The following is a 25,223-nucleotide window of genomic DNA, read 5'->3' as shown; positions in this document are numbered from 1 at the left end:
GGATTCTTACTCAATCGGAAATCATTTAGAAAGGCAACAGTGAATAAGCTGGGAATAATATAGCCAGGATTTGGCTCCTTTCCCTGGTACCCTATGACATTATGTTTTTGGTCAATAATGATGACAGAAGAACAGTATCACCCACATAGTTCTTGGCAGTCATACAAAAAATGGTGGTTCAATGCATGCTGTATTTACAGTACAGACGGTACTAAATTCATACATTGCCTTGGATTTCTATTTCTTGTTTGTACTGTATCATTATTCTCTACCAGCTGCCTGTGCTTAGTAGTGTGTTTGTGCCCAGAGCTTCTGTGCAAGATGAGATTGTTCCACACCAATTACAAATGGTTGCTTAAGTCTGTTTCTCATGATTCGATGCACCTCTAATCCAGTTGTCAGGTAGCATGTGTAAAAATCTCAACTATTTTACAGAGCCTTGGGTGAAATCAGGACTTGCTCATGCAGCAGCTTGTGCTGTATACTCTCACTTCCACTAGCTCTCTCTGTCAGGAAAATAACTCCTAACCACACATACTTACAGAGGACTAAATCAATTAACAAACTAACAAACACACACACACACACACACACACACACACACAGACAGTCAGACACAGACACCCACATAAACGTGCACACACACGCACACGGTTCTCTAACAGTAACATACTGTACTGTGCTTTTGGCCATATTAGGTTTATTCCAATGAGAACACACATAAAACAGATGACATTCCACCTATGGGAGAAGTTATTTTCTCTAATGATAAAGGATCTTTATGCAAATGGCATAAATATGATGCTACAATGTCACAGTGAAATAAAATACATTGTTGGGACAAGTGTTTGGAGAAATGCAAATAAATGTTATAGAAGGGGGAGAAGGGTTCAATTTAAGAGATTTGTCATCTTAGCTATCATCAATATATTGGTTTACAATATCTGTAGAAATTGTTCATTGTAGTTTGCATGCCTAGAAAATACCCTGTATTATTAGCAGTGTATTAAACTTGCTATGTCGAGGGGACAGTTCATTATCATGCAAGCTCTGTCATACACATCCTCAAAAGAAAAGTGTAGAAAATGTGACACACAGGACAAGCGACAGAGTCATACACTCTCTCAAGCAGAGACAACAGTAGCTAGCTGAGTCCAGACCAGGACTATGGGTAGAATAAAACTGAATCTGGACATCTGCAAAATCTGTGTACGCGACCAATACAATTGCATTTAATTTAGATTTGATTTAAACAGAACTAACCAAAGGTGAAATAAGACGAATAGCACAAAAAGCTTATGTCACAGTGCAGGGAAGAAATACTTATGAGCGTACATATCATTATAAACCTGCTTGTATCATCAGTAGCCTATACTCAACACCATGCACTAAAATATGCACCAGTCAGGGGCAGGAGGGGGGACAGGGATGGAGGGAAGGGGGGCATATCAGGGTCACAGGGCTTGTGCTTATGTATCATGAATATCAAAATGAGGTACTGCCCGTTCCTCTGGGTCCAATACTGAGGGACTCTCTGGGTTCTGTGTTTTGCTCTAGTATATTTGTCACACGTAATGCGATTAAGCATGACAGTGGAACCGCACGGGAGATTGGACAAAATACGAGGGTGATTGGACAAAGAGACAACGCTTGATCTATAGCGGCGAGCTGAACTGAGCTGAGCTCTACTTCCTGCCTACAGGTACGAAGGAGGGCTAAAGCGCGGCTGCGTACATATTGCCTTCAGTTAAGAGATTCCATAGTGGACTACTGTAATAACAAAGCGTGACGGGATTGAAGATAATGATCTGGTCCGCACATATTCTGTCGGAAGCGGAATCAACAATCTCTAAATTTAGGATATTGGATCATTTGTAAGCTGTGATATTTGTTCGTCATGGCTACCTGTTCCACTTCAGGTTATACAGTATATCACTTGAGCTATTACTACTGTAATGGAAATATGTGGTCGCCGCAAATATAAAAAGACAATACGACCAATCTGGAGCATATTATGTGTATTATGTGTTTGTATAATTGTGTATGTGTGTGCTTGTTTGTGTGTATTTGTGTCTGCAAAACAAATATATACTACAGATTGACACTCTAGAGAATTATTGCATGGGGAGGGGGGGGGGGGGGGGGTCTTTTATCTCCAAGCAATGCAATGGAACAAGCTGGCCATTGACTAAATGAGGCATAGTCTTTAGTAACTTTGTCTCTGGTTTGGCTTATCTGAAGTAGTCAGTCCAGTCCGGGCTGGTCTTCCAGAGCTGCAGCCGAGCCGTTGATCTCTCCCCTCTCCTCCTCCTCCCCCTTGTCCACCTCTTTGGTGAGTGGGTTGTGGGTGGACAGGGGTTCCAGGGTGTAGGGTTTGGGGGGCTCGGGCGTCAGCGAAGAGAGCGTGGGGAGCAGCTGGCCCTCTCGTAGCGTAGCAGCTAGCTCTTTAGCACTGCATGACGGAGTGTTGGTCTCGTAGATGTCGTGGAAGCTGTTGTAGTCCACCTCGTAGAAGCCCTTCTCCAGAGACAGGACCGGGGTGAAACGCCAGCCCCACAACACCTCTTTGTCCAGATAAGAGCTCCGGGCCTGGCAGGTCATCCCTGTTAACACACACAGACGCAATCACATGTGCACACACACAAACGCACACGCACACACAGAAATACACACACACGCACACACACACACACACACGCACACACACACACACACACACACACACACACACACACACACACACACACACACACAAACACAGAAAGGGAAAGCCAGATGGAGGGAGGAAGAGGAATAGTAAATTATTCACAAACAACACTCAACTCCAGAGTCAATAATGGTCTGAGGTCTCAGGATCAACAAACAGGGAGGATCAGTGAGAATAAGATATGAGGAGCATCAGGACTGAGAGGTCCAAGAAGATATGTTCCACCTGGGATTCTCTGTGTGTCTATGCTAATGTCCATACCTCTGGAGAATCTGTCTCATAACCTGATAGGAATCCAAAGTGTGCTCTACAAAGCATTGTTAGATCTCACGAACCATACAGCTTGCTGTAGTGTCCAACTTAATTGATGGGGAATACAGTATCTATCCAAATTGAGTATGTAGCATATACTGCCCTACCAAGCAAATGGGCAGTAACTGCACATTTGGTCCAAATTTTTTTTTATACATTTAAACCATGCTTTATCATGTGGACAAATATCCTGCCTCCATTGTGTTGTGTTATGGAGAAAATGGGGGGGGGGGGGGGGGGGGGTCATCACTTACGTCAGTTACTGCCTTTTACCTTGGTTTCACCGAGCTTTGCGCTGCAGTGTCTATGGTTTACCTTGGCACTATTGATTGTTCTTTGCTGATACGAGTATCAAACTATATGAAACTGACAGACATATACAAATAAATATCTGAACATAAGTTGGTGTAAAAACAAAATGTAATTGAAACGTATTCCAGTGGGTGTACCGAGGTCAAAGGTCATGTCAGAGGTCAGGGTCAATATGAATAAAAAATAAGACAACAAATAACCACATATCCAGTGATCTGCCTACAACTAATTTGGTTGGACAATAAAACAACTTTAAAGCCATTTTTATCAGTTCCACTCAATCAGCTGCTCTTTTTTTTGGTAGGGGTGAACACTGGAGGGTCCTCATGGTAATTGACAGCACACAGCGCCCTTGATAGACAATCAATTGATCTGAGAAGCCAACTGCTTCTTTAGGGAACTGGCATAGGATAATTTTTTCTTGGTGAATCACTGAATAAACATCTCTTGGTCTGTTGGGGAAAACAAAGACCCACCTATCTGCTGTGATCTAGTACTAAATAACAGCATCTTGAGGAGCCTGCTACACTCCTGCTGTGATTACATCAGGGCATAGTAAATCCATTACTCTGAGTGGGAAGAAGAAGACAAACACTGTCTATTCTATGGGAAGGTTAGAAAGATGCGATATGGTCCTGTTGACTCAGCCTGGTCTTATAGACAAGAAGTAACATCGTAAAGGTACAGCCGGGACACTCAAATTAGTATGATATGCTATGTTTGGTATGGTTGCATAAGACAGGTGATTACTTAAGGCAAAAACAAAGGTTGCTAGCGTTAGCCACCTAGCCACCTAGCTAGAATTCGTAACATATCATACATTCCATTTAGCAAATTTGAACCATCAAATCAAATCAAAGGTTATGTCACATGCACCGAATACAACAGGAAATACTTACTTACCCTTAACCAACAATGCAGTTCAAGAAATAGTATTAATAACAGTTTTACTAAATAAACTAAAGTAAAGAGTTGTACAATAAAATAACAATAACGAGGCTACAGTTGAAGTCGGAAGTTTACATGCACCTTAGCCAAATACATGTAAACACATTTTTTCATAATTCCTGACATTTAACCCTAGTAAAAATTCCCTGTCTTAGGTCAGTTAGGATCACCACTTTATTTTAAGAATGTGAAATGTGTCACGAGCGTTTGTAGAATTAACGGACCAAGGCGCAGCGTGCGTGGAGTTCCACATGTTTATTCAATGAAACTCACAAAAACAATAAAGAGTAATGAAACGTGAAGCAAATGCAGTGCTCAGAGGCACTACACAAAAACAAGATCCCACAACCTTAACTTTGTTGTGCTTAAGCCATTTTGTCATAACTTTGGAAGTATGCTTGGGGTCATTGTCCATTTGGAAGACCCATTTTGCGACCACACAGTTCTATTTTTGTTTCATCAGACCAGAGGACATTTCTCCAAAAAGTACAATCTTTGTCCCCGTGTGTAGTTGCCAACCGTAGTCTGGCTTTTTATGGCGGTTTTGGAGCATCGGCTTCTTCCTGCCTGAGCGGCCTTTCAGGTTATGTCGATATAGGACTCATTTACCTGTGGATATAGATACTTTTGTACCTGTTTCCTCCAGCATCTTCACAAGGTCCTTTGCTGTTGTTCTGGGATTGATTTGCACTTTTTGCACCAAAGTACGTTCATCTCTAGGAGACAGAACGCGTCTCCTTCCTGAGCGGTATGACGGTTGCGTGGTCCCATGGTGTTTATAGTTGCGTACTATTGTTTGTACAGATGAACGTGGTACCTTCAGGCATTTGGAAATTGCTCCCAAGGATGAACCAGACTTGTGGAAGTCTACAATTTTTTTTCTGAGGTCTTGGCTGATTTCTTTTGATTTTCCCTTGATGTCAAGCAAAGTACATCCACAGGCACACCTCCAATTGACTCAAATGTTTATATTTTATTTAACTAGGCAAGTCAGTTATGAACAAATTCTTATTTGCAATGACGGTCTAGGAACAGTGGGTTAACTGCCTTGTTCAGCGGCAGAATGACCGATTTTTACCTTGTCAGCTCGGGGATTTAATCTTGCAACCTTTTGATTACTAGTCCAATGCTCTAACCACTAGGCTAACTGTCCCTGATGTCCTTACACAGCACTCTGGTCTTGGCCATTGTGGAGAGGTTGGAGTCTGTTTGATTGAGTGTGTGGACAGGTGTCTTTTATACAGGTAACGAGTTCAAACAGGTGCAGTTAATACAGGAGGAATTCTTAAAGAAAAACGAACAGGTTTGTGAGAGCCGGAATTCTTACTGGTTTGTAGGTGATCAAATACATATGTCATGCAATAAAATGCTAATTAATTACTTAAAAATCATACAATGGGATTTTCTGGATTTTGTTTTAGATTCCGTCTCTCACAGTTGAAGTGTACCTATGATAAAAATTACAGACCTCTACATGCTTTGTAAGTAGGAAAACCTGCAAAATCGGCAGTGTATCAAATACTTGTTCTCCCCACTGTATGTAGGTAGGTGTAAAGTGACTATGCAGATACTATATACTATGTCTATACATTTTAAAAAATTGTTACATATTGTACGTTCAGTAAATTTATAACATGCTGTATAATATGGATTATAACTCGTGACATATATGAAATGTGTGGTGGACATCCACAAATTACGTACAGAATAAAACAAAATGCTCTGAAACCTGGTTGGTTGACTCTGAAACCAGTGTTTGTTCATGTTTCAAATTAAGCATTAAACCCACCTTATAATGTACAATGGATGTTTTTCCATACAATTTCAAAATCTAGGTTAACATGTGAATTATATGTGGGCTGAGTGTGCATTATACAAATGTGTCTGGACTACACGAGTAAACTATATGTGATTATTTCATGCAAATGTTACATTTTGTTACATAATACAACAACAATATAATATATTTGACATATTCATGAATCTGTTAGTAATTATTTTTTAAGTTTGACGTGCTCTTCTTTGAAATCGCACAGAAGGAGAGATATTGGGGAAGAATGTTCAGTAAACAGACAAAACTGTATTTTATCTCTCTCCCCACCCTCCCTCCCTTTCATATCCCTAGGACTAAGTTTCTTCTCTCTTTTAAAGCGATGCATACCCAAGGACATCTTTATATAGATTTCAACATTTACACAACAACAAAGATGTTGGATAAAGGAATAAAACAGGCATATTTGGTCTATAAATAAGGGGAAATTGTTTCATCCCCCAACTCTTCTGAGAACATTAAAAACAACAGCAGTGCATGTAGGCAACAATAAACACAACAGGAAGCTCTTTGATGACTAGGGTCTTTGGGCGTAGCAGCTCCACTAGCTACATCATTATCAGCAGGGCATTCTTATTTGTGATTAAACACAAAAATACTGTATATTCCACATTTCAAAAAATGACTTTGAAGTAAACCAGTGCATGTTGTTCACCACCGTTTTTCAACAGCTCTTCTCAGAGTTGGGATTGGAACAATCCATGGACTTTTATAACACTATGCCACGGGGGTCTCTACACACCCCTCCCACCCCTCCTCTCCATCCCCATCCACAGTCACTTCTCAGGGCCATCAAGCTTGAAGAGGCATGTGTGGGAGAGAGATGTCACCTCTCTGCAGCATTCATTTAGCATCCAGCAGCAGCACAACAGAGCCCATTCACCCACATACTGGACCTGGATCCCTCTTAAGCCTGGGAGTCAATAGAACACTGGAATGTGTTTCTGTCCCCTTAAAAACACTGGCCATCACCTCAAGGCCAGGGTTCCTCTGGCTATTTTTATCTAAAGAGCTGTGTGTGTGCTGCAGTGAGTTCAGCTGACACAATGGAACGCTCGTACGCGGGCACACATGCACACACAGCACTGGGTAACACAGTTTCTCTGGACCAAATAATATAGTCAGTCCACCCTCAAAACATTAGCTTGCTAGGGATTGTTTCATTATAATGTGTCCTATCTATAGCTACTTTATATACCATATTTAGCTGCTATTTATAAACGTTTTATAAAAATTACATATCAAATAGCCTAACTGTGGAAAAAAGTAGTCAGCTTGATGATATTTTCGACCACTATTTATTGTTGAATTTAGCGGGTTTTGTCTGGCTAATAGCCTACACAAATGGGCTGCAATAATCAAGGTAATTTAAATTACATTAAATTCAATCCAACTTGCTTTTTTTGTGTGCAAATGTTTTCACCGCTGGTTAAAGGTCCAGGTTGTGAGCAAGACTGTTTTCTATACTGAGTATTGCCAACCCAGAGAGTCTTTCCTGAGACATTATGGGCCTATGTCCATTGCACTACACACAATTTTAACTTAGTGTTGAATAATGCATCCCAAGAAATACCAGAGATAAGGGACTATTGATATTTGCAACCACACAATTCAAACACCGATTCACCAGTATGAATGAAATCAAGCCCTCAAGAACTGTTGTCCGCCAAGTATGATAACCTCCTTGCATCTGTTAATTTATTGGCTGTCCCGTGTCCAGACGACCTGTCCCCAGAGCTTCCTATACAGTTTATCTCATTCCATAACGTGTTGAGGCCAGCAATTAAAGAGAATGAGATGCTCAATTAAAGATCTTGCAAAACTACCGTATTTGAAGCACAACTCCCTTCTACCCAGTTTCCCTGATGGTGCTACTGCAATCCTGCTGTTTTCACCATCCCTGTAACTTCTACAGGGAGATTGTTTTCTAAACAAAACATCATAAAGAACTACCTAAGAAGCATTAGGCTCTCAGTCTGAAAATGAAAAAAATCACTTTCAAGGCCCAAGGCACTTTTCCAGTCACATTCCTGAAGCCCAAGAAACAAACACTTAGCTTCCTAGTACATATGGACATTAAACAGTTTTATGAATGACTTCTTGTAGGGTTACTATCAAAATGATTTAAAAAACAAAATAATAATAATAGACGTTGATGATAGGCTCGTGGGCCCCCCTGCCGTGCAGGGGCTGCGGGGGTGTCCGGTACGACAGTGACGCACACACACACACACACACACACACACACACACACACACACACACACACACACACACACACACACACACACACACACACACACACACAGAGAGAATGAAGGCTGGTAACACGATGCAGGCTGCACGGGGACACAAAACACCCTGTTTTCTCTTGTAAATTGCAATACCTGCCGATGTGTGTTTTCTGCTCAGTTTGTCAAGGAGGATTAAAAAATAAGCGTATTCGCTTAGCTAGGCTTGAATTGTAAATGGTAGAGGGTCTCATAAGATGTTGATTTGTGATACTGTATTTGAAGCAGGTTCTAATAAACAGTGTACTGACATATTAATAATGTGCTGAGAGAATGATAATCAGAGTATCTTACAAGACCATTTGATGTATTCCCTTTATATCTGTTGCTGTTGCATTGACAAAGACATGGATATAATATTATTTGACAAGATAAATCATCATCTTGTTTTCTAATTATCTGAAATGCTCAAGGTGAAAGAAATTACATTTGTCAGTGGTATAAGTGGCTGATTCAGTGTTTTTTTATCTTCAGGGTGGTAGGTTGTCAGTGATATAAGCAAATGTCAGATTTTATTTTTGTCACTGAGATTATGCTTATGCAATCAGATGCTTGCTGCAGGGCTATACATGTCCACGGTGCAAAAATGGTACATGAAAAGGGCAGTTTACTGTACTTCAAGAGATGGATATGTGTTTTGCATTGGGGGCTGTTTAGCATGCCCTCGGCTTGGCTATAGGAATGGATCCCACGAACCGTCCAGATGATTCCACTATTAATCAAAATCATTACGATTTTGTCAACAGCACATTAACTACAGTACAAGCCTAGTAATTTAGCACTACAGCAGAGAATGTACCCCATCTAGAAGCTATCTAGCCATAATAGAGCAGAATAACAAACTCATACATTTATAATGACAAGTGTGGACATAAATTCAAAAGTTGCTGCAGCATGGGGGTTACTGTAATGGTGTCTTTGACCTTATAATACATCCACTGGTTGTTAACTCTGAGTAACGAAATGAAAGTGAGCTATCATTACCCAGTCCAGGTACTGTGGGCTTCGATCCAACAGTGAGAGTTGTAGGCTTATGCTTTCTCTGGCTTATAGCCGACACCAAGATGACTGATCAATTGGGCCATTCGTCAGATGCAGTACTTTGTAATTTACACAAAGTCCACAAAATCAATGTCATTAGCAAGAGCCGACCATATTGATTTCCTCTCCTGCAGATGAACAACATTTAATGCAAAATGGTTGAAGGCCACAATTCCCAGGTCAGGAGAGGTCCTTCTGTTAATTCCTGTGAGAAACGCTTGTGATTGCTTGTGTAAGACCCCTTTAGTATCATGACATAGTGGAGGAGGGATTACTCAACGACCAGTGATTGTCATGACGACATGGGCCCATCGTGGCATGCTCCTACTGGTCAAGAGGAAAGCAATGCGATTTACTGCCTGAGTCTAGGCATCAGGCACGGTGTGAGTGTGAAGGTTGACTACTTGTGGTATGGGAAGAAAAATGAAATAAATAAAAATCCTAAAAGAACTAGAGCAGAAATGTTCAGATGCATGAAAAGCCGTGCCAGATCAAATTAGAGGTTGGAGATTTCTGTATTTTAAAAATAGGGGAAGATGAAACGTAAACTGAAAATCCTCTGTCCACCGATGAAAATATTCCTAATTATGCTACTATGTATTTCTTGTAGTCACTGCATTTACACTGTATTTACAAGATGGGGAGAGATACAGAGCATTCAGAAAGTATTCAGACCCCTTGATTTTTTCCACGTGTTATTACGTTACAGCATTATCTAAATTCTAAATTTGATTAAATCGTTTTTCCCCCCTCATCAATCTACACACAATACCCAATAATGACGAAGCAAAGACTGTTTTTTTTTAGAAATGTTTGCAAATCTATTAAAATGAAAAATAAACGGAAATATCACATTTACATAAGTATTCAGACCCTTTACTCAGTACTTTGTTGAAGCACCTTTGGCAACGATTACAGCCTCGAGTCTTCTTGGGTATGATGCTACAGTTTCTCCCATTCTTCTCTGCAAATCCTCTCAAGCTCTGTCAGGTTGGATGCACAGCTATTTTCAGAGCTCTCTAGAAATGTTTGATCGAGATGTTTGATCAGGTTCAAGTCCGGGCTCTAGCTGGGCCACTTAAGGACATTCATAGACTTGTCCCGAAGCCACTCCTTCGTTGTCTTGGCTGTGTGCTTAGTGTCATTGTCCTGTTGGAATGTGAACCTTCATCCCAGTCTGAGGTCCTGAGCACTCAGGAGCAGGTATTCATCAAGGATTTCTCTGTACTTTGCTCCCATCTCCGCAGAAGGACTCTAGAGCTCTGTCAGAGTGACCATCAGGTTCTTAGTCACCTCCCTGACCAAGGCCCTTGTCCCCCATTTGCTCAGATTGGGGTAGGGTCTTGTCCATTTTCTCTACGAAGAAGAAGCCTGCTCCGGCGGGAGAGGAAGAGGGACGGATAAATCCATCAGCTAGGGAGTCCCCAATGTAGGTATCCATAGCCTTGGTCTCCGGTCCCGAAAGAGAGTACAGACTTCCCCGGGGAGGCATGGTGCTAGATAGAAGGTCAATCCTGCAGTCATAGGATCAGTGGGGCGGAAGCGACGTGGCCCGGGCCTTGCTGAACATCTCCCAGAGGTCCTGGTGCTCCGCAGGAATGGCTGAGATGTCTGGGGCACCTTTCGAACCACCAGGAAGACGTCCCGGGCAGGTTGTGCAGACTTCAGGCAATGGCCGTGGCAGAACGGGCTCCAGCACATGATAGCACCAGTAGACCAGTTAATGAGGGGATTGTGTCATTGGAGCCAGGATAATCCCAATATCATGGGAATCAGAGGGGACTTGATGAGCAGGAACTGGATAGCCTCACTGTGGTTCCCTGATATCCGTAGGTGGATGGGAGTGGTGTTGTGGGTGACTCGGCCTATAGAGCGCCCGTCCAGTGCTCTAACATCCATGGGAATGGTGAGGGGCTGAGTGGGGATGTTCAGCTCGGACGCAGGGTAGCGTCCAAAAAAGTATTGTCTACCCCAGAGTCAATGAGAACCCAGAGAGATTTGGACTGGTCTCCCCACAGCAGAATGGCATGAAAAGGGGTGTGAGCAGGGGAAGCAGGAAGTCCTCCATTTAGCCCACCAGAGTCCTTGCTCCTACCGGTGAGCCTGGCTTCTTTAGAGGACAAGAGGATACGAAATGACCAAGAGTCCCCCTATACAGACAACTCTTTGTGTCAATCCTGTATTGCCGTTCCGCTGGTGACAGCCCAGCTCTGCCTAGTGGCATAGGCTCAGGAAGCGGTGACCCTCAGGGCAGGTCAGGAAGACTTTGGTCCTCTCGGCAATGAGACAGTCGGGAGCTTCCGGGTTGACTTGGAGGCAAGGTGGGTTCCCTGGGCGTGCAAAATCGAATTTCCTCTCCCTCCGTCGTTCCCGTAGTCGCCCATCGATTCAGATGGTCAAAGCGATGAGGGAATCGAGATCCATAGGTAACTCCCAAGCAGCAAACTCGTACTTGACCTCCTCCAAAACGAAGTGCAGGAACATATCAAACAGTGCTTTCTGGTTCCAAGCATTCTCCGCTGCTAACGTGCGCAAATCGACAGCATAGTCAGCCACACTGCAGGAGCCCTGCCAAAGCTGGATTAGCCTCTGTGCAGCTTCTCTCCTGGAGAACGGGGAGTGAAAAACCTTCTTCACCTCTGTCAAGAATTCCTCCAGACTAACACATACATTCCCATACAGCAGTAGCCCAGGTGAGAGTCATCCCGGGCATCAGCGTAATGAGATGGATCTCTCCAAGATTAAAGCATTCCGGGAGGGGGGCGGGCAAGCAGAGTTTATTACAGCAACAGAGCTAAGGTACCGGACAGCAGGCAGGCTCAGGGTCAGGTCAGGCAGAAGTCGGAAATTCAGATAGGGGCAAAGATACAAGACAGCAGGTTGGCTCAGGGTCAGAGGCAGGCAGAGTGGTCAGGCGGGCGGGTTCAGGGTCAGAACAGGCAAGGATCAAAAACCAGGAGGGTGAGAAAAAGAGAGTCTGGGAAAAACAGGAGCTGACAGGACACACACTGGTAAGCTTGACAAACAAGACGAACTGGCAACAGACAAATAGAGAACATAGGTATAAGTACACGGGATAATGGGCGACACCAGATCAGGGCGTGATAGTTAAGAGTCTTGCTCAAGGGCACATCGACACATTTTCCACCTAGTCTGCTCAGAGATTCAAACCAACAATTTTCAGTTACTGGCCCAAACCTTTTAACCACTAGGCTACCTGCATACACTTCAAACAGACATACCACAATGGGTTTCTTCACTGTACCCAAACCAAAACCAGATTTAATGAGTTGCTCAGTTATTTATAGAGCCATGCCATTGTGAAATGCTCTGCCGCAAGAGGGTACTCAGGCAAAAAGCATGTTTATTTTTACATTTTTTGAAGACAACTTGTAGCACAGCTCCCATCCTATTTCTACTGTATATAAGAATGCTAATATGTACACTACCGTTCAAAAGTTTGGGGTCACTTAGAAATGCCCTTGTTTTTGAAAGAAAAGCACATATTTTGTCCATTAAAATAACATAAAATTGATCATAAATACAGTGATGACATTGTTAATGTTGTAAATGACTATTGTATCTGGAAACGGCTGATTTTTAATGGAATATTTACACAGGTGTACAGAGACCCATTATTCACAGAACAGCACAAACTGGCTCTAACCAGAATAGAAAGAGGAGTGGGAGACCCCAGTGCACAACTGAGCAAGAGGAAAAGTACATTAGTGTCTAGTTTGAGAAACAGACTCCCCACAAGTCCTCAACTGGCAGCTTCATTAAATAGTACCCGCAAAACACCAGTCTCAGAGTTCCTCTGTGTTCTTTTGCCCATCTTAATCTTTTATTTTTATTGTCCAGTCTGAGAAATGGCTTTTTCTTTCCAACTCTGCCTAGAAGGCCAGCATCCCAGAGTCACCTATTCACTGTTGAAGAAACTAGCCACTAATGTGCTTGTCCTCTTGTGGTTACATGTGGTTACCTAGGTTACATAAATAGTCTCACAGCTAAATCCTTGCCCCTTTCAAACACAATTTTCTTGTTGTCTGCTTGATGTTGTCAATTTCAAAACTATATTTAAGAAAAGTATATGTCTAAATATGACTTTCAACATTGCCTGCTCCCGAGAGTTCTCTCTACTTCTAAAAACACGATATTGTAGAGCTTCCCTCATGTCCCTTTTCATTAAGGTGCTTGCAGCCACATGAGTGAGTGCTAGCTAGCTAGCTACCTATCGGAACATTAAGCTAGCCAAGATCAACAACACAAGCAAACAGACTATACTCACAAGTAGTGAGTGGAGTTACAAACAGATTATACTGTTAAATGTCTTAAAAAAACGATTTTCCAACTTTTTTTTAACTTCTCTCCATTAAATCGAGTTAATGAGGAAATCGACACCTTTGCAGCCTGAATGGAGAATGTTTTATATACAAACCGGTCCATGGGGATACGAATATATAGCAGGCTGCATTCATTTCCTTTGGGGACGGTAAGATGAAACGACTCAATATCGCCATCTGCAGGCCTTTGGGCTCAGCCATCAAGTAGTACAAAAATATAATTGTGTCATTGTAACTTTGTACTCCCTGACGAAGGCCATACTGCCAAAACATGTCAGAGTTTTAAAATATTTGTTCAAATCAAATTATAGTTTATTTGTCACGTGTGCCGAATACAGCAGGTTTAGGTAGACCTTACAGTGAAACGCTTACTTACAAGCCCCAACCAACAGTGCAATTTTTAAGTAAAAATATAGGTATTAGGTAAACAACAGATAAGTAAAGAAATTCAAAAAATGTAATATGACAGTGAAAATAACAGAAGCGAGGCTATATACAGGTGATACCGGTACAGAGTCAATGTGCGGGGGCACCGGTTAGTTGGGCTAATTTAGGTAATATGTCCATGTAGGTATAGTTAAAATGACTATGCATAGATGATTAACAGAAAGTACCAGCGTAAAAGAGGGGGATGGCGGGTGGGGGGTGGTGGGACACATTGCAAATAGTCCTGGTAGCCAATGTGTGGGGAAACCGGTTAGTTGGGCTAATTGAGGTAATATGTACATGAATGTCTAGTTAAAGTAACTATGCATAGATGATAAGCAGAGTAGCAGCAACGCAAAAGAGGGGTTGGGGGGGACGACACATTGCAAATAGTACCTGTTCAGGAGTCTTATTCCATTGAACATGCCATGCAAATAAAGGCATTGTAATTACACGAAGAGTGCCCTGTTTCTCCTTTCTTTAAAAAAAATTAACTTTCACAAGGAAGAAAAAACATGACCCTACTGAATAAAATAAGCAAGTGACCCGTATAATGCATCGTATTTAGATTAGTGCATTATAACCTGCCAGTATACGATGCGTAAGGCTTGCACGTACAGTGTTTATGAGTGAAATAATACACCACAGGAATATATTAGGACAAGCAAATAAGGAAGCCAGGACTCTACAAGTTCCTCTGCTACTATGATAAATAAGCAGATTTCCTCAATCAATATTCCATACAAGGATTTCCAAGGCTATCAGGAAGCTAGCTGGGGGATCTCGTGAATGCAATTAATTAAAAAGTCTCTGGGACGCAACTTCGGCATCTGCCCCTCATTAGGCATAGGATAGGTATTTTACAGCTTGAATTTAAATGTTGCAAGAGAAAAAAGTGAAATCTTCTTATCCTTAGACATCTGTATAAAACTGTGTTTTTGTGTTTTTGTGTTTCCAGAGAAGAGAAGGCGCTAATAATGCTTTGGCCAGGCCAATACTGTCTGAAACCCCCCTGGAGCGATTGCTTTCATCATTACACCGCCTCTCCCCAAATACAGACCGCCTCTCCCCAAACACAGACCAGCATAGGCAGCTAATGTTCTTTCCTTTTTGGAACAAACATCTCAAAGAGGTCTCTCTGATGCACCAACATAGGGTAGATGTGGGCCTAAGTGTGGATGTGGAAACATATGCATAACTGTAACAACCTTCCTAATAAAGACCCTACCCACTGTTTTTTTTGTGGTAATTTATCTTTGTAGAAAATTACAAGGATGGTCGTGGCAACAAGATATATAACCTATTGTCATGGATCCCTCCGGAAATGTCATTACGCACACCTGGTCCCTATTCCCATTTGATTGTATAAGTGTGCCCTTTGTTCACCATTGTCCTGTCGATTATTGTTCCAATGTCCGTTGGTCGTGTGAGTACCTGTGCTGTGATGTTTTGGCTTTCGTCCGACGTGTATTGTGCAGATGATTACGGGTCTCGTCCCATGTGATAATCATTGTGCGATTGCGTATTTTTATAGTGTTTGTTTGGTCTTTGTCCCCGTGCCTGTACATGGCACGCTGTAATTTGGGTAAATAAAAACCCCTGTTACGCATTCCTGCGCCTCCCTGTCGACCCTTTATACCAACGTGACACCTATGCTCTCAAAAAGTGTTGTTTCTATTTTTTTAATGGTCTTATGAAACTTATAACAGCCATATTGAGTTGGTGAATATATTTATTATATGCAGATCCGTACCACATGGTGCCTCTAGAAATTGTGTTTGTATGGGTTTGAAATTGTCTGGTTTGTAGAATGAAAGATATTACAATATCAATGAATATGAAGAACCTCAATGGATTAACTGAACAGACAATAGTTAAAATGGAATTGACCAAGGCCCAATCCAGAAACAACTCCTAGCTAGCCCCTACTCCCTATGCATTTGTGTAGGTGCAAAAAGATTGGACAATTCCACCAAGCCAATCAGAAGACAAGGTGGAGCTACTACCATATTGCTTATGCCTATCAAATTATTTCAGGTCTACATGAAGGGTCTATGGGCTAGGGGTCCTGCTGACCAATTAGCCTTGTTTCAAGAGGACGTACCTGTAGCTTCAACCATGCCCTCCAGGATGACCACAATCTCAAACTCCTCCTTGTCCATTTGGGCCTGGGACAGCTCCCAAAAGGGGCTCTTCTCGTTGATCTCGTGGGAGATTATGAGTGGGGACACCAGGAAGAGCCGGTCGTCTCCCGTGTCGAAACCGATGTTGATGTCCGTCTGGTTGAGAGGGATGAACTCCCCCTCCTTGGTCTGCTGTGAGCGGATCAGCTTGGCCCGGATGGAGGCCTCCACAATGTGGGAGTTGCGCAGGTCCCCGACTCTGAACATCAGACACAGCTTGTTGTCCCGCACAGAGATCACCGCCTTGTGGGAGAACATGAGCGTCTCGGCACGGTTCTTTGGCTGGGAGATCTTCACGAACATGCAGCCCACCATCATGGCATTGACGATGGAGCCCAGGATGGCCTGGATCAGCAGCAGGATGATGCCCTCAGGGCACTTCTCTGTGATGACGCGGTAGCCGTAGCCGATGGTGGTCTCCGTCTCAATGGAGAAGAGGAAGGCAGAGACGAAGCTGTTGAGGTTCTCTACGCAGGGGGTCCAGCCCTCCTCGTCGCTGTGCCACAGATCCCCTCGGATCAGGGCGATGATGTACCACAGCAGGCCGAAAAACAGCCAATTGACCACATAGACCAAAGTGAAAATGAAGAGGCTGAAGCGCCAGCGCAGGTCCACCAGGGTGGTAAACAGGTCGCTAAGGTAACGGTAGGTTTCCTGCACATTGCCGTGGTGAACGTTGCATTTGCCGTCCTTCTGGACGTAGCGTTGTCGGGGCTTCTTGATGGGGTCGGCGATGAGGTGGGTGCGCTCAGTGGAGATTTGGGCCTCCCGCATGTGTTTGGGAAGCTTTTTCACCTGGAGAGACAGAGAGGAATAGAGACAGTTCTGCTGAGATGTTGGTCACATTATCATCGTCTTCAAAAGTTAATGTGTGTAGTCAGGAGTGACCTGTTCAGGAAGAACTCTGTGCTCTCATTACAGTCTATTGCTAGAGGCCATTGTTTTCCTGGTCAGGTCAAAAGGTCAACAAAAACGTATGCCTCTATTCATGTGCAATGTCCTCATATTACCCTTGTTACGACAATGTGTGAAATGTCCTGATTTTACCCTTGTTGTTACAATATGTGACATTTCCTCACATTACCCTGTTGCTAAAATGTGTGAAATGTCCTCATATTACCCTTGCTGCTACAATGTGTGCATTATATTATGAGAAAATACACATTCTAAAGCTTTTAAGTAATTTCTTTGCATTCATCCTCAACCACCTTCAACTGCTACCCTCATTGACCACAAATAAACTGTAAGTCAATGCTACAGATACAGTTGAAGTCAGAAGTTTACATACACCTTAGCCAAATACATTTAAACTCAGTTTTTCACCATTTCTGATATTTAATCCTTGTAAAAAAAATCCCTGTTTTAGGTCATTTAGGATCACCACTTTATTTTAAGAATGTGAAATGTCACAATAATAGTAGATAGAATGATTTATTTCAGCTTTTATTTATTTCATCACATTCCCAGTGGGTCAGAAGTTTACATACACTCAATTAGAATAAGGTAGTATCACCTTTAAATTGTTTAACTTTGGCAAAACTTTTCAGGTAGCCTTCCACAAGTTGGGTGAATTTTGGCCCATTCCTCCTGACAGAGCTGGTGTAACTGAGTCAGGATTGTAGGCCTCCTTGCTCACACACACTTTTTATTCTGCCCACAAATTTTCAATAGAATTGAGGTCAGGGCTTTGTGATGGCCACTCCAATATCTTGACTTTGTTGTCCTTAAGCCATTTTGCCACAACTTTGGAAGTATGCTTGGAGTCATTGACCATTTGGAAGACCCCTTTTGCGACCAAGCTTTAACCTCCTGACTGATGTCTTGAGATGTTGCTTCAATATATCCACATAGTTTTCCTGCCTCATGATGCCATATCATTTGTGCACCCGTCTCTCTTGCAGCAAAGCACCCCCACAACATGATGCTGCCACCCCCGTCCTTCACGATTGAGATTTTGTTCTTCGGCTTGAAAGCCTCCCTCTTTTTCCTCCAAACATAATGATGGTCATTATGGCCAAACAGTTCTATTTTTGTATCATCAGACAAGAGGACATTTCTCAAAGTACAATCTTTGTCCCCATGTGCAGTTGCAAACCATAGTCTGGCTTTTTTTATGGCGGATTTGGAGCAGTGGCTTCTTCCTTGCTGAGTGGCCTTTCAGGTTATATCGACATAGGACTCATTTTACTGTGGATATAGATACCTTTGTACCTGTTTCCTCCAGCATCATCACAAGGTCCTTTGCTGATGTTCTGGGATTGATTTGCACTTTTCGAACCAAAGTACGTTCATCTCTAGGAGACTGAATGCGTCTCCTTCCTGAGCGGCATGACGGCTGTGTGGTCCCATGGTGTTTATACTTGCGTACTATTGTTTGTACATATGAACGTGGTACCTTCAGGCATTTGGAAATTGCTAAAAAGGATGAACCAGACTAGTGAAGGTCTACATTTGTTTTTTTTGAGTGCTTGAGTGATTGTAGCTGCACTGCTCCCCTAACATTGTGTGAGAGAGTGTCTCTCCAAGCACATGTTGCACCATGACTGTGGGAGGAAGAAGGAAGGGGAAAAAGGGAATAAAAGCAGAGAGAGAACATCGGGGTACAGGGCCTTTCTTCCTCACTGCTGGCCCAGCAGGCGATCTGGCTCCACAGCTGTGCCTCCCCTGTCCCTCGTGTCCCCCTATGGGACACTGGCAGGTCTGGATAGGAACATAGGAACACCCCACTGTCCCGTCTCTCTCAGCTCCTACTCTATCCCCCAGCACACACAGGCCAAGGGTACATTGGCACTCTGTATCCTGATCGGTGGAGACGACGAGCTCAGTTGTTAATTGAAATGTGGTATTGCCGTAGTGGTGTTGCCCCTCCTGTGCCCTCTGAAAATCAGAGTGTTAATACTCAAAATCAGTGTGTTAATCAGGCACCTGTGTTCACTGCTCACCCTCTCCCCAGAGTGGCGTGACATCCGAAACTGCCACACTACTCTTTTTTTTTTTACAACCTGTATTGAGTATTATTCAGCACCAGCTCCAACACTGAAATAATGGCCTCCGATTGAAGGAATTCAAATTAAAGACACAACCTTCAAAATGCATGCTATAGTCCTGCAGATGATTTAAATAAAGATCTGAATACTGTTGGCAGGTTTCCTTTGACCCAGGTTTATTCGACCAAAGCAATGCTCAAAATAAATCTTTGCAAAGTGTAGTGGAAGCAGAAGATATTGGGGAAATTTTGTTTAATTATGATGGCAACAGTGTTTTTTAAAATAAATTATGATTGACGAATACACAGGGCACGTGATATCAACACATAACTATGAAGCTCCACTCCACATTTAATTTTAAATGCCTACCTCCTGCTAAATCTTTTTTTCAGCTATAAAAATAAAGTTTGTTTGCAGGATCCTTGTCCTGACTTTCAACAATGGCTGATTTGCTTCGACTTGCTTTCTGATTTGCTGGACGCAAGTTTCCCCATCCAATAATGTCAGATCTACAGGAGTGTACGTTTCACCATGGCCTGGACTGTGACAATACATTGACACGAGAATTATTACAATATGGCAAATATTTGTGAATTCCTGGATTCTATCCATGCTGGCTTTTGCGGCCTACCTGAGACATGAAACAGATAGGTGGGAGGGCATACAGCCTGTCACCAATTTATTAATCCGCAATTTGCCTAAATGGGTAACGTAAACACATCAACCTCTTAATTTGTATTCAACACAGTTGTTTTTTTCTTAGGTGTGACGTCATTTCGGCCAGCTGTTTTTATAAACACAAGACAGCAGGCAATTGTTGAATCTGTTTTCTATGAAAATGTTCTAAATGTCGACAAAGAAAATCACTGGACAAGTTAATGTAAACATACACTGTAGCTACTGTTTGAAATTCTAGCTAGGGTCTCTTCATTGTAGTTCTATGTACACACACATTAGGAGAGTATTCCATGTATCAGATGTTGCTTTATTTCTGTACATATTGATCTTTCTCTATGGTAATTAGAGGTTTGACAGTGAAGTGAAAGACAATACCCATTGACAATTACAGCAATTAGTCACTCAATGACATTGGGATCTTTGACCTGTGTTTGGGAGAACGCATGGGTCACTTCAACATGTATTTCCTTGGGAGAAGGTAGCTTTTAGACCCCCTCCTACAACAAGATCAGTTTATGGTTCCTCAAGGACTTTAATTGTACATATGTGGGATCTTAATTTGAAACAGTTTGCTACAGCAGGAAAATAATCCTGCAGCAACAGGAAATGTGAATTATTATGTGATTAGAATGGACATTTTTAAACCTTCAACACACTACGTTTTAAATGTCCTGCATTGCAAGTTCTCCTGACAATGGACCTTTTTGTTTCTATTTGAGAATGTTGAAGAAATGTCTAATTGAGTGACTGATGAAGCCATCACAGACAGTGCTACAGTAGTTCAGCGAGCCCACGTTTGGCCATCCCAGAGTCAATGATGTCCGCAGTGCTGACACTTCATAAGCCAATTCATTAGCAATTGCTGTGTGCTGGTATTTTTCCACAGTTGGTTTGCCTCACCACACTCGGTTAGGAAGAATAAATGAAATCGTCTCTGGAATGAAGACAAATAACCTGGACTATTTCACCATCCATTATCAGGACGTGTGAGTCGTTTTCTCACAATCCTCTCCATGGTAGTGGGATGACCCATCCATCCATCCTCTTCTGCAGAGACAGACAGGCACACACACATGATCACCCTTCTTATAGGAAACTCATGATCCACAATGGTTCCCTCTCGTTCCCTTATATTTTTCCCTTACACCAGACACTTCCATCTTTTACCCCCCCTCTTTCTTTCCCTCTTCCTTGCTCTGCCCCCCCCCCCCCCCCCCCCCCCCCCCCCCCCACCCCTCTCTACCTCCCAGCACTGTTACACAGGACAATTGGGGGAGGGAGAGGGCTGTATGTGCGTATGGAAAACATGTTCTTACCGCTGTGGGTGTGACTCCTATCTCCATGTCGTGGTCCATGTGGACTTGAGAATCTCCTGCCATCCTCAGGTGGAGCTCACCACCTGTGGGGAGAGAGGGAGGTGGAGGTTCAACAAACTGTGAATCCCCCACTACACTATCTCCACTCAGCATTTCACTTTCATTAATGTTCAGAATTATGCATCAATCAACTCTCAACAATGGAGGATTTTTCACAAAACATCCCATAAGATCACTCAGGAACAATCCGGGATCAGGAAAATTTTGCGTAGTCAATACTACATTGCGTGATAACCCCGCAATAAATAGGTTTCTACACATATCATGTCAATCACTTTAATGAAATCAATACTACTATGCCAGTCATCTGTTTGAATAGGAGCCACTAATAACAGCGAGCCTGAGTCCTAACAATGCTTGCTCAGGTCTCCATTTTCATGTTAAATCTAGGCTAAAACACTATGTTCCAACAACCATACTAGCATGCCAATAAGAATACATAGCCAGTATATTAATGAATTCATTACTCCATGCTACAGTAGGTGATATGTGACGACAGTGAAGTCAGTAGTGAGGACATTAGAACAGATTCTCAGTTCATCATAATAAGACAGACCTTTCTCACCAACACAGAATGCTAATGTGTGGATTATCTCTAAACTCACATGGGAAATGGGACTCTGTTCAAAATGTGCATCACTCTGTTAGCTAATTTGTAATCTCTGAGTGAAGCAGTCTCAGCTGTCTGTAGCTACCGTGTTCAACCTTTGTTATCCCCCCGAGGAGGAGAGGAGGAGAACACATCAGTGCCAGTACGCTGCCTGGGCTGAACACCAACCCAACTGTTAAAAGCCCTGATGCTGCACGGACACGCTGACCATTACTTGAATCACAACGATCACCAGCCTGGACCTTTCACATTCTGTCCACAGCACATTTTAAAGCCTTAATTTTGTTGTTTAAACTTCCCATGTGACTACAATAATAGCTCTTTGGCTTTTTAAAATAAAGTAACACTATGAAAGGTGATTTGATGTAGTTTCGAAGACTTCTTTCGAACCCTAAATGTGGTTTCTTTGTTGCTATTTTAGGTATGTTGGTGTAATACAGTGATCTAGTGACAGACTGCAGTATCTGTGATCTGATTTTAAAGTGCTGGAAATTTTATTTTTAAACATCAATTACAATGACTCAAACTGACAGAGGGAAAAAAAAGAAAAAACAATATTTTGGCAATAGGATGAAATAACACATACAGGAAGTCAGAACTACAGATATGAGAGGCGGAGAGGGCACATCGATAGGGACTAATTTTAGCAGCAATTTCATAACAACACCTTTTCAGTTATATAAAAGCATAATAACTGATAGGGTCACTGGTGTTTGAAAATAAACCAATAGAGTGACAGAGAGTATGAACTGTGTGTTCCATAATCACCAATCAGAAGAGGTGTGGACTCGAATCGCATTACTTGGACTCAAGTCTGTCTCGAGTCACAAATTCGATGACTTGAGACTCGATTTGATAGAAAAAATATAACTTGATATTTGACTTGGACTTGGAGCGTCAAGACTCGGGACCCGACTTTGACTTGAGACTGTGGACTTGAAATTATCTGGCCACGTTTTGTCACTCAGTCTCCATGGATTACTCTCCTCACAGTCAGAGACTGTAGCCGCAGCATTCAGTTGCAAATCCAAAACAACTGCAACAGATTGGCTAGGGGAATGCATGCTCGGCCCTCTGATTGGACCAGAAAACTGTCAATCAACACAGGTCGGGTGAGATAGCGCAATGGTTCTCAAAGTGGGGAGAAGGTTTTTGGGGGGTTGCGAGTGTGAAACTGAATGGGAAAATACATATTTTTCATACATATTTTAATAGGTTACATGTAGCCTACCATTTGTATTTATATATACTACATGACCAGAAGTATGTGGACACCGGCTCCCGAAATCATGATCATTAATATGTAGTTGGTCCCCCCTTTGCTGCTATAAAAGCCTTCACTCTTCTGGGAAGGCTTTCCACTAGATGTTGGAACATTGCTGCGGTGACTTGCTTTCATTCAACCACAAGAGCATTACTGAGGTCGGGCACTGATGTTGGGCGATTAGGCCTGGCTCGCAGTCGGCGTTCCAATTCATCCCAAAGGTGTTCTCGACAAACCATTTCTGTCTGGACCTTGCTTTGTGCACAGGGGCATTGTCATGCTGAAACAGGAAAGGGCCTTCCCCAAACTATTGGTAAAATTTGGAAGCACAGAATCGTTGAGAATGTCATTGTATGCTGTAGAATTAAGATTTCCCTTCGCTGGAACTAAGGGGCCTAGCCCAAACCATGAAAAACAGCCCCAGACCATTATTCCTCCTCCATTGGGGCAGGTAGTCTTCTCCTGGCATCCGCCAAACCCAGATTTGTCCGTCAGACTGCCAGATGGTGAAGCGTGATGCATCACTCCAGAGAACGTGTTTCCACTGCTCTAAAGTCCAATGGCGGAGAGCATTACACCACTCCAGCTGACGCTTGGCATTGTGCATGGTGATCTTGAGCTTGTGTGCGGCTACTCGACCATGAAACCCATTTCATATATACAGTGCCTTGCGAAAGTATTCGGCCCCCTTGAACTTTGCGACCTTTTGCCACATTTCAGGCTTCAAACATAAAGATATAAAACTGTATTTTTTTGTGACGAATCAACAACAAGTGGGACACAAAAATGAAGTGGAACGACATTTATTGGATATTTCAAACTTTTTTAACAAATCAAAAACTGAAAAATTGGGCGTGCAAAATTATTCAGCCCCTTTATTTTCAGTGCAGCAAACTCTCTCCAGAAGTTCAGTGAGGATCTCTGAATGATCCAATGTTGACCTAAATGACTAATGATGATAAATACAATCCACCTGTGTGTAATCAAGTCTCCGTATAAATGCACCTGCACTGTGATAGTCTCAGAGGTCTGTTAAAAGCGCAAAGAGCATCATGAAGAACAAGGAACACACCAGGCAGGTCCGAGATACTGTTGTGAAGAAGTTTAAAACCGGATTAGGATACAAAAAGATTTCCCAAGCTTTAAACATCCCAAGGAGCACTGTGCAAGCGATAATATTGAAATGGAAAGAGTATCAGGCCACTGCAAATCTACCAAGACCTGGCCGTCCCTCTAAACTTTCAGCTCATACAAGGAGAAGACTGATCAGAGATGCAGCCAAGAGGCCCATGATCACTCTGGATGAACTGCAGAGATCTACAGCTGAGGTGGGAGACTCTGTCCATAGGACAACAATCAGTCGTATATTGCACAAATCTGGCCTTTATGGAAGAGTGGCAAGAAGAAAGCCATTTCTTAAAGATATCCATAAAAAGTGTTGTTTAAAGTTTGCCACAAGCCACCTGGGAGACACACCAAACATGTGGAAGAAGGTGCTCTGGTCAGATGAAACCAAAATTGAACTTTTTGGCAACAATGCAAAACGTTATGTTTGGCGTAAAAGCAACACAGCTGAACACACCATCCCCACTGTCAAACATGGTGGTGGCAGCATCATGGTTTGGGCCTGCTTTTCTTCAGCAAGGACAGGGAAGATGGTTAAAATTGATGGGAAGATGGATGGAGCCAAATACAGGACCATTCTGGAAGAAAACCTGATGGAGTCTGCAAAAGAACTGAGACTGGGATGGAGATTTGTCTTCCAACAAGACAATGATCCAAAACATAAAGCAAAATCTACAATGGAATGGTTCAAAAATAAACATATCCAGGTGTTAGAATGGCCAAGTCAAAGTCCAGACCTGAATCCAATCAAGAATCTGTGGAAAAAACTGAAAACTGCTGTTCACAAATG

At 42.6% G+C, this 25,223-nt stretch overlaps 1 protein-coding gene across 1 annotated transcript in view; it reads right to left on the bottom strand.

The window, feature by feature from the left end:
* Window positions 1-683: 683 nt before the first annotated feature.
* The window catches only part of LOC110504037 (G protein-activated inward rectifier potassium channel 4), a 35,031-nt gene continuing 10,491 nt past the window's right edge, over window positions 684-25,223 (bottom strand). The window contains exons 2-4 of the mRNA XM_036961824.1: window positions 21,375-21,457; window positions 16,315-17,188; window positions 684-2,603 (exon numbers count right to left, since the gene is read on the bottom strand). Of these exons, the coding sequence (XP_036817719.1) occupies window positions 2,245-2,603; window positions 16,315-17,188; window positions 21,375-21,437 (1,296 nt within the window). The 5' untranslated portion in view covers window positions 21,438-21,457 and the 3' untranslated portion in view covers window positions 684-2,244. The remainder of the gene's footprint in view (window positions 2,604-16,314; window positions 17,189-21,374; window positions 21,458-25,223) is intronic.

This window comes from Oncorhynchus mykiss, chromosome 24 (genome assembly GCF_013265735.2).
Source record: "Oncorhynchus mykiss isolate Arlee chromosome 24, USDA_OmykA_1.1, whole genome shotgun sequence".
NCBI lineage: Eukaryota > Metazoa > Chordata > Actinopteri > Salmoniformes > Salmonidae > Oncorhynchus > Oncorhynchus mykiss.
This window is presented reverse-complemented; position numbering and strand designations above follow the sequence as displayed.